This window comes from Dichomitus squalens (genome assembly GCF_000275845.1).
Source record: "Dichomitus squalens LYAD-421 SS1 unplaced genomic scaffold DICSQscaffold_39, whole genome shotgun sequence".
Classification (NCBI taxonomy): Eukaryota; Fungi; Basidiomycota; class Agaricomycetes; order Polyporales; family Polyporaceae; genus Dichomitus; species Dichomitus squalens.
Genome location: NW_006766921.1, coordinates 100,410 through 109,251, shown reverse-complemented (window position 1 = coordinate 109,251; position 8,842 = coordinate 100,410). Strand labels below are relative to the sequence as shown.

Genomic DNA, 8,842 nt, shown 5'->3' with positions numbered 1-8,842 from the left:
AGACTGCATGTTGCTACTTTCTGAGACCGCACCAGTCTCATCCGGGCGACACTGCACCGAACTCACACCCAAGTGCAGCACTCGTGGCAAACACAGAATCAGAGGACAAGCCATGCGTAGACTACATAGCCGCCGAGTCCTGGACGGCAAGCCGGAAGCTTCGGCCCGTGTCTGCCGATGTTTCCCATCACGGCTGTCCATGTCATGCTCGGCCCACTGTCCTCCCCGTCGTCATCGGCAGATGGGGTGTAAGTTGGTAGATGCGGGTCCTTACCCCACACGCTGACTTCGGTCGTGGTCCGGGCACGCTGGTGCAGGTCTTAAGTGACGCGCCGGGTGGAAATGGCAAGCAATCTCGGATACGCTTACTCACCTATCTACCGTACACAGTAGATATGTTTGGTATAAGACAAGAAAATAATAATAATAATAACTGTCCTCCCCGAACTTGAAGTGTCCGACGAGTAGCCCTGCGCGCGGCGTCCGGCACTATCATACACAACAAGCTCGTCATGGTCGACCTTACCTGGACAGCCGCCTGTTCTCCTTTGGATGAAGGGAAGCATAACCCGTGAAGCGACTCAAGATGGCCTCCATTCGCCCTGCTGGCCACGGTAGCATCGACACCTAGGGCTGAAGTCAACTCGGGGTCCCAACACCGAGCGTGGTCAACATGATTACTCTCTGGATGCTATGAAAGGAGCCTGAAGGTAATCCTCGGGATCAGATCCTCTGCGCTCAGAGTATCGATCAGAGGCGCAGTGCTAATCGGGCTCGCATTTTCACATTCCGTAGCACTTCTCTCTTTTCATCCTAACTTCACTCTTCCATGATATTCCCACGTACCCTCCGATTCCCTTTCGAGCTATTCTCGATCATTGACACAACGCCCAGCGCCCAATGTCCTTCGGTCCCTGGTCGCCGAATGACTACAACGATGAGTGCAATGGTCTATCTATGGTGCACACGTGAGGGTCGTGTCGGCCAGCTGCAGCCTGGCATGAGCGCGGTTGCTCACATACTTAGAATACCCGAATGCCGAAAACAACGGTCCGGCACAAACGCTTTTCGTGGATATAAGAGGACTATATCTGGCGGAACATACGTCTCGCTTGACGTTTCCTTCTCAGCTCAGCGAGCCCTATACCACTCTCCATCGCTATAGCCACAGGATACGACGATGTCCTCGACAGCAGACGCCAAGAGGGAGATTATACGGTCGCGTCCGTTGGACGAGAACGATTACAAGATTGACGAAGATGGACTCGCATTCATGAAGGCCCAGACGGGAATCGAGGATGAGGAAGAACTCAAGAAGCACATCCTTGCTGTCCAAGCTGAAGCTTACGAGGTTCGTTCCAGATTCTACCTCACCTATCCCCTGGCGATCGTACCGATCTTGGAACACTTCGACCTATCTAGGTTCATCCTTACCCATGCATCAGGCGCTTCACCTTCCTCCAGTAAGTCCGTCACCGGACCGCAGCATGCAGACCACTGTATGGATGAAGCTCTAACAACTATCCGGGCCATAGGATGAAGCTGGCGAGCCTGCCTGCGTACGAACGTTTGTTGACTCTAGGTAAGGAGCGTAAAGACCCTATCTTACTGGACATCGGATGCTGCTGTAAGTTCTGGAGTTGTCTCCCAGCTTCCAGATTATATCGATATGCATGTATGCAGTCGGTAATGACATCAGGAAGGCTATTCACGACGGTTTCCCCAGAGAGGGAGTCATTGCCTCTGATCTGCACCCCGGTAGGTTTCGGCTATCGCAATCCACAACCTCGTCTCGCTCACACACTGTCATGCAGAGTTTTGGGATCTCGGACACAAGCTTTTCAAGACCACGCAGGAAACGTTCCCTGTCCCCTTCATCGCCGGGGACGCTTTTGATCCCGCGTTCCTCGAGGTCACAGAACCCTTCTACAGCCCACCGAGCGAGCCCCGCCCGGCCAACCTGTCCAGCATCAAGTCGCTGAACCCCCTCCGCGGTCACGTCTCTGCAATCCACGCCTCGTCCTTCTTCCACCTCTTCAGCGAGGACAAGCAGTTCCAGCTCGCCAAGTCCCTCGCCGGCCTCCTCTCACCTGAGCCTGGTTCCATGCTTCTCGGGACACACGGTGGCCGTCCGGAGAAGGGGTTCAGGACCGAGCAGCTTCGTCCGAACTCGCACGGGTCGACCATGTTCTGCCACTCGCCCGAGAGCTGGGCTGAGCTGTGGGACGGGCAGATCTTCAAGAAGGGGACGGTGAAGGTCGAGGCTCGTCTCGTGGAGAGAGGGCTCCATAACTGGAATCCAGATGCGAAGTTCTACTTCCTTGCATGGTCTGTCACTAGGCTTTGAGTCGGCGATGGAGTGTGTTGCCGGACGTGCACCTCAGCGTGAGTACAAAGAACAGCTGCTCATGATGTAGAGTATGTCATGGACTAACCCAAAACATATACACGTGGCAGCGATTGATCTGGCATGGTTGTGAGAGTACCGTGTATTCAACTACGACGGCCGTGTGTCGCTAGTATTTGCCGCTTGCAGTAGCTATTGTTGCGCTCATTGTCCTCCTGTTCTCCTTGGTAAGCTGAGAGATTCGAAATCTGCTAATCGGATTATCTGAGAGGTGCGTGAGCTCTGCTGAATTGAGAGCGGGATCAATAACGGCGCTCAGTATGCAACATATTACTTCAAAAACACACTTCAGCAGTGACACTCAGCGCCGCCCTGGCGATGATGCAGAGGATTATGAACGCCGGCATTACTGCCCAGTGATCGTCGGAGCGAGGGAGACTCTAAGTGTAAGCTCTACTTTGTGATTCGGTGAGTGGGACGCCGAGCCGAATAAGGAGTGTCCTCCGTCCTTCCATCTTCTTTTTATGACGCTGTCTGGACGAAATGAACCGTACGATGAGCATCGTACCATACTGTTGGCCTCTACACAGAACTGTTCCTGTGACGCGTATTCTTGTTTGGGTAGCCTGTTAACTGCTCTGAGAAGTTCGACAGACTACTCACCAGATATTGAGAGGTTTTGGAGCCCTGCATACCTCGAGCAGCTCTCCGATCGCTTCTACGTACAGGGACGTGACGTGTGCCATACCGCCTTGTACTAGTACGAGGTAGGCAACGAGTATATATGAACGGCTGTTTCGCACGCGTGCAATACATTCCTCACTCCTCACTCATCTGCCAGCCTTTCCTGCCGTCATCACAAGCACCTGCAAGCCATGATGGTCTCGCTATCCGCAAAGCCCACAGATGTACCCGCTCTCACAAGCAGCATCGAGAGGCCTGCGCGGGATCCCTTACTGGAGGCCTCGTATTCGTCTATCACCAAAGAGGAGCTGGACTTCGTAGGCGAACAGACGGGCATAAGGGACGAGGACGCCCTCCGCGAACACATCTTGCAAGTGCAGGCGGAAGCCTTCAGCATCCACCCGTACCCATGCATAAGGAGGTTTGCCTTCATCAAGTGAGTGCTTCCGGTGCTGTTCACTGCTTATCACGGAGACACTCATCGTGAACGACGCTTGTATCGCCAAGAATGAAGCTCTCACCTCGCATTCCTGCATACAACGGCTTGCTCAAGCTTGGACGAGAGCGGGAAGGGGCAATCCTGCTGGACATTGGATGCTGCTGTGAGTGCTTCTCTGTGTATGCGTCCACCTGTGCTCAGCCAGGGCGCATGACAGTCGGAAACGACGTGAGGAAGGCCGTCTCCGACGGCTTCCCAGTCGATAATTGCGTGGCCACCGATATCCACCCTGGTCGGTGTTTCAGCACCCGTCGTCTCCGTGACTAATACCACACTGTCGCTTACATCGCTCCCGCAGAGTTTTGGGACTTCGGCCACAAGCTCTTCGGCACGACCCAAGAATCCTTCCCCGCGCGCTTCTTCGCGGGCGACGTCTTCGACCCCACACACCTCGAGCCCGTCGCGGCTTTCACGTCGGCCCCCGCAACGCCACGCCCGGACCTGCCCACGCTCACCTCGCTAAACCCGCTCCGCGGGCACGTCTCCGCGATCCACATCTCCGCCGTGTTCCACCTGTTCAGCGAGGAGGAGCAGGTGCAGCTGGCGCGGTCGCTCGCGGGCCTCCTCTCACCCGAGCCGGGCTCGATCGTCTTCGGGCTGCAGAGCGGCAGAGCGGAGAAGGGCTTCCGCGTCGAGGCGGGCCTGCCGAGCTCGCATGGGAAGCAGATGTTCTGCCACTCGCCCGAGAGCTGGAGGGAGCTGTGGGAGGGCGTGTTCCCGCCTGGGACGATCCGCGTCGATGCGGATGTGAGGGAACTGGAGAGGGACGACTTGAAGCCTGTGGCTGACGGGGCCAAGTTTTGGGTCCTGACGTGGTGCATCACGAGGTTGTAGATGGGTGACGTAGTCCCGGTGGTCGCTCGAGTAGCCAGTCAACCTACAAGAAATAGAGCTGCAAGCTGTATTGAAAGCGTCGCTGGTTTCAACAATCAGCGCATAGTCACTGCAATAATGGATATATCGCATGCAGCCCCTGCACGCACGAGGAGGGGCACTCTGAGGAGCCGTATATTGCACAAGATTATATTGCAGCATCAGCGATGTTTAATACAAATTGTCAGTCCGGTAAACTGCGCACGTCCCCTCAGTGTATGTCTACCCCAATCACTTCGTGATGAGCCACGCAACACGAATCATGCCTTGGGCTCAGCCTCTTCAAGTGGCGGCGGGCCCTCGTCGTCGTCCGAGTCATCCTCTTCAACGTCGGCGCTGCCTGAGGGACCTGCCGCATCGGGGTCGAAACCGCCCGCACCGCCGCCCATAGACTGGAGCATCTGCAAGTTTGGCAAAATGTGCGTTAGTACTATGTACGGGATTCCGAAAGAGACGTCTCGGGCAGTCCGAACTTACCGAATCGAGGTCTCCCATGCCTCCCATGCCACCCATACCTGGCATGCCGCCCATACCTGGCATGCCGCCCATTCCCGGCATGCCCATACCACCCATGTCGAAGTCTTCGTCGAGCGCCGCCTTGTCACCGTCCTGCTCGTCCTCGTCGACCCACTTGGAGAAGTCGGTCTTAAGGAACGCGTTCCGGACCTTGTCTTTGGTCAGACGTGGCCAGTACTCCGCTTTCAGCTCCTTCTTGCGGAGGAGGAGCTGGAACGAGCGCGACGTGAGCTTTTTTGATGATGCCTGTGTCCGGTTATTAGAAAAAGGGTTTCCGCCACATAGGGAAGATAAGAGTACGCACTTCCGGGTCTACCTCTGCAAACAGATCGATCGCAAACTCGTAGTCCTTCTCCTCGAGACCCTTTTCAGCGCTAGTTGAATGAATAGGACGCGTCAGGACGCGTGTGTGAAGGGTTATTGTGAATGGAGCATGTACTGACTTTCCCGCTTTCGCCTTAAACGACAACTTTGTTGGCGTCAGGTTGTACTCAAGCGTTTCAGGCTTGATGTCAGGCAAGTTCACTGTAACATAGAGGATGTTCTGCGGGACGTGGACGCCACAGGGGAAAAAGTCATGGTCAATACATGTAAATCTCATAGAGCCCGCGCGCGGACAAGATCGCTCACCTTCTTCTCATCGGATTCAGAGCTGCGCTGTGCCCACAGGACCTCTGGGTGGAACGGCATTTTGGATTTTTGGATGTTGTTGACGATGTGCCGGATGGTGTGCGCGGCGGGGGGGATTAAAGGCGGACTGGACTGGCGGTTCGAGGAAAGCTCTCGAATCGAGGAGAATCTCTTGGGGGTGGGCGCCTCTCCAGCGACGCGCACTCACCGTCGCGTCCTGTGCCCACCACGTGGGAACATGTGGGGAACAGCGCGCGTCATTATGGGCGCCAAAACAAATGTCGCGACCTCTTCGCTAAGCACGCTTGTCCCGGCAACACCAACGCCAGCTCTTGTCGCGGCACCATCTCTGACTCGCTGCATTTCTCCCGGACCGACCTTGCAACATAGCATTGGCAGCATTGGGAGCTACACGACGCCTCACAACGATTATTGGGTTCCGGAACACCAGTTTCAAAATCATCAACTTCCTTTCTACTGGCCTTGCATGATGTGGTCAGTACGCAATCCCTATACCGAGGATCGAAAGCTGACGGAAAATTTGAAGGTGTACACGATGGTATCTTCCGCTCGTGCTGTTGCCGATGCCAATCGCCCCGCCATATTTCTTGCTCTTATTCCTTTTCTCGACCACCATGCACGCGCGACCATGGTGGGTCTCATCTCAGTGACTTCACCCATTGCACGCGTTGTGGTCGCTCACTCGAACCCCAGTTTCTATTGCATGGTTTTGCTGACCGCCATGTTCATGTCAACATGTTACTGGCCCCCAGTGCCCATCGAGACTCCCCTCGTCCAACCGTGGTCGGAGAATGTCACCACCTTCGCAGACGCCCTCCATCTCATGATGCCCAACTTACCGGAGGAGAGGATGCCTTCTACGATTCCTGTCGCGGACCGCTGCTGGTGCGACTTCTCGAACGGCTTCTTCGCGCCGTTTAACGCAACAAAGTGGGATGAGCTCAGCGTCGTGCGGCTGAAGGACAGTCTAGAGAAGGATATTGCGGCGGAGAAGGAGGAGAGCGATAGGCAGAGATGTGAGAGGGGCGAAGGTGAGGACGCCACCGTGTCCGCAGCTTGCGCGGACGCCCCGGGGGAGCTACAATCCAACGTGTCGGTCTTGGCGACGGCTCAGAACGGATCGGAGTCGGAGGGACGACCTCATTTCTGGAACATATTCCGCCCGTTCAAGCGCACTCCGACACTCCCCCCTACTAATGCTTCGTCTGACGAGGCCGATTCAGCCTCACTACCCGCACCCGCTGCATCCCCGAACGCGACGTCGGCTGTTCCGACAGACTCAAGGGAGCCCCAGGAGAGCGCGCAGCAGTCCGTGCCTCCCAAACCATGGCTCCGTCGGGAATACGATCTGCGGCAATACGGATTTGCGATGGTGTTGGACTTCGGATGGCCAGACACACGTTCATAACGGGGTCGAGGGGACGAAGGTAGTATACTATGGAGTCATCTAATGTTGTATTATTCTCAGGCAATACCCTCGCATAGACACCTCAGCAATACCATTGTACTATCCCAGGGGACAACGTTCTCGGCGAGTCGCCGCCGGGTTCGATGTTAGTCACAGCATGACTAGAGCCGCGGTCCGAGTGAGCAAGCCTTCTTACGGGACTGGCACCAGTTAGAACAGTCCATTGACCCAAGGCATTCATGCGCCAACTCTATGCCACGACAAATGCGCTTGTAGGCGTAAAATGTAGTTTAGTTGCATGTGTCGTCACAATTTTCCACCGCTACTTACGATGTCCACTGCTTCCTTGACATACCTAGGCCCCCAATGCGCGAATCAGAGCACTTCGAGTGTGACAATTGCCATATCAGCTCAAGTCGAAGTGAGCACGATTTCTCGACTCTCAATACTCGGTACTCAGCAGCCGATGTAGCCAAATGCTTGTTATTTACTTCGTGCGTGCACTCCCTACGTACATTTCCAGAGAAGCGATCACAGTTCAAGTACATGTAATCCAAACGGAGCTGATTTACTTACTAATAGCAGTGCCAGTATGCCATGAGGTCTGTGGTCACGTCTACTTCTACGATGTCCGCTAATTGTCTGAATCGGTCAAGAAGACGCTGGCGAGCTACAGACGCATCCTGCGAATCCGGCAGTACACATCTGAAGGTTGCAAACAAGGTTAGCGGGCGACACAGCGAGGCGCGATGCGTGAGTGTTGCCTCGATCAAGATGCATGCGTCTGTCGAAGGGTCCCCCCTCTTCACACCCTTTTGGACGTTGAACGCGCAGCGTACAACAAGGTGCGTCAACTCTGGACATACAGGTTGGCCCAAGGGAGTATCCGCGGCCAGTGCGCGAAAGAGGCCGTCCGGGATGTCTCCTAGGTGGACCTCGAGATGAGTGATGCAGGCGCAGGTGTGGATGAGTGCGTGGAAGTGTCTGTCGACACCATGAATCCGGTAGACGGAAGAACTAGGGATGGAGAGCTTCACCTGAACCAGTTCCACTGAAGGTGCGAGAAATTCGTCCATGATCCGCGAGAGCACCACCTGATGAGGCTGAGTCGAATCATAAAGGGAGGTGTCAAATCTCGAGTCGATCCGGAGAGTGCTTCACATCCAGCCCTGCACGGTCCAGGTCCACTGCCCATAGCCTGCGCGGGCCCGGCACAAAGCTATGGAGAAAGGGCTGATCGTAGCTGCAGTTTCGCTTCGCGGAATCAATGGGCCGCCGTTGTCTTTGCTTCGGGTGGCTACGAAAGTGGTAGAAGGGATGATCACATAGTCCAAGAATTTGCGGATCCTCTCGAGGGAAATGGGGCGCTTGAATCCCATGCGTAACGTACGGAGACACGGGAGAGTGGCAGGCGGCAGAGGGACCATGTTGCCTGCCGACCAGGCACAGCGGAAATCTCGTAGGATGCTCAGCTCTACGAGTCGCGGACACCGTCGCAGAAATGAGAGGATGTCAGCCGGACGATCCTGCGCCATGACATCGCATTCAGTGCAGTTGCAGCTGCCGAGCTCCACGGATTGTAAAGAGGGGATAGACAGCCTGGGAGTCATGAATGAGCGGGGTATACGAAGGGTATGCAGAGATGGAAAGGCATCCGGTAGGAAAGAAATGGACTGAAAAGTCGCCTACCTCGCCTCAGCTGATGAGATTTCGAAATTGTCTTCCGTGGATTCGTCGTGTTCGTGTTCGATGACGAGTCGAGTCAGATGAACCATCCTGAAAGACCGTAGTGCCTCGAATACTTCGACGATGTGGTCGGGCTCCATGTATATGGCCAAGGGTGTGATTCGGGAGAGGTGTGGTA

The 8,842-nt window shown here is 55.4% G+C and overlaps 4 protein-coding genes across 4 annotated transcripts; 3 read left to right on the top strand and 1 right to left on the bottom strand.

Annotated features, from left to right (window-relative positions):
• Positions 1 to 910: 910 nt before the first annotated feature.
• DICSQDRAFT_90649 (uncharacterized protein) lies at positions 911 to 2,550 on the top strand. The gene is made up of 6 exons (XM_007368739.1): positions 911 to 1,351; positions 1,423 to 1,463; positions 1,536 to 1,627; positions 1,684 to 1,758; positions 1,815 to 2,385; positions 2,458 to 2,550. The coding sequence occupies exons 1-5, from the start codon at positions 1,181 to 1,183 to the stop codon at positions 2,345 to 2,347; spliced, it is 912 nt and encodes a 303-aa protein (XP_007368801.1). The 5' UTR covers positions 911 to 1,180; the 3' UTR covers positions 2,348 to 2,385; positions 2,458 to 2,550.
• A 672-nt stretch (positions 2,551 to 3,222) lies between these two features.
• DICSQDRAFT_149086 (uncharacterized protein) lies at positions 3,223 to 4,364 on the top strand (the record flags this gene model as incomplete). The annotated part of the gene is made up of 4 exons (XM_007368738.1): positions 3,223 to 3,467; positions 3,539 to 3,633; positions 3,688 to 3,762; positions 3,829 to 4,364. The coding sequence occupies 4 exons, from the start codon at positions 3,223 to 3,225 to the stop codon at positions 4,362 to 4,364; spliced, it is 951 nt and encodes a 316-aa protein (XP_007368800.1).
• A 174-nt stretch (positions 4,365 to 4,538) lies between these two features.
• On the bottom strand, positions 4,539 to 5,671 carry DICSQDRAFT_90645 (HSP20-like chaperone). Its single transcript, XM_007368737.1, has 5 exons — positions 5,550 to 5,671; positions 5,363 to 5,463; positions 5,224 to 5,293; positions 4,881 to 5,165; positions 4,539 to 4,804 (listed from the first exon to the last, which is right to left on the bottom strand). Exons 1-5 carry the CDS (start codon positions 5,607 to 5,609, stop codon positions 4,664 to 4,666), a joined length of 657 nt encoding a protein of 218 aa, XP_007368799.1. The 5' UTR covers positions 5,610 to 5,671; the 3' UTR covers positions 4,539 to 4,663.
• A 205-nt stretch (positions 5,672 to 5,876) lies between these two features.
• On the top strand, positions 5,877 to 7,083 carry DICSQDRAFT_110146 (uncharacterized protein). The gene is made up of 3 exons (XM_007368736.1): positions 5,877 to 6,044; positions 6,097 to 6,201; positions 6,264 to 7,083. Exons 1-3 carry the CDS (start codon positions 6,037 to 6,039, stop codon positions 6,976 to 6,978), a joined length of 828 nt encoding a protein of 275 aa, XP_007368798.1. The 5' UTR covers positions 5,877 to 6,036; the 3' UTR covers positions 6,979 to 7,083.
• The last annotated feature ends 1,759 nt before the right edge of the window (positions 7,084 to 8,842 follow it).

Excerpts from the sequence above, each read along its gene's own strand:
- DICSQDRAFT_90649 (XM_007368739.1), top strand. The coding sequence starts at position 1,181 with ATGTCCTCGACAGCAGACGCCAAGAGGGAGATTATACGGTCGCGTCCG. Across the intron at positions 1,464-1,535 it reads AGGCGCTTCACCTTCCTCCA|GATGAAGCTGGCGAGCCTGC; the intron begins GTAAGTCCGTCA and ends TCCGGGCCATAG. Across the intron at positions 1,759-1,814 it reads TGCCTCTGATCTGCACCCCG|AGTTTTGGGATCTCGGACAC; the intron begins GTAGGTTTCGGC and ends ACTGTCATGCAG.
- DICSQDRAFT_90645 (XM_007368737.1), bottom strand. The coding sequence starts at position 5,609 with ATGCCGTTCCACCCAGAGGTCCTGTGGGCACAGCGCAGCTCTGAATCC. Across the intron at positions 5,464-5,549 it reads CTGAATCCGATGAGAAGAAG|AACATCCTCTATGTTACAGT; the intron begins GTGAGCGATCTT and ends CACGTCCCGCAG. Across the intron at positions 5,166-5,223 it reads TTGCAGAGGTAGACCCGGAA|GCATCATCAAAAAAGCTCAC; the intron begins GTGCGTACTCTT and ends AACCGGACACAG.
- DICSQDRAFT_110146 (XM_007368736.1), top strand. Across the intron at positions 6,202-6,263 it reads ACCATGCACGCGCGACCATG|TTTCTATTGCATGGTTTTGC; the intron begins GTGGGTCTCATC and ends CTCGAACCCCAG.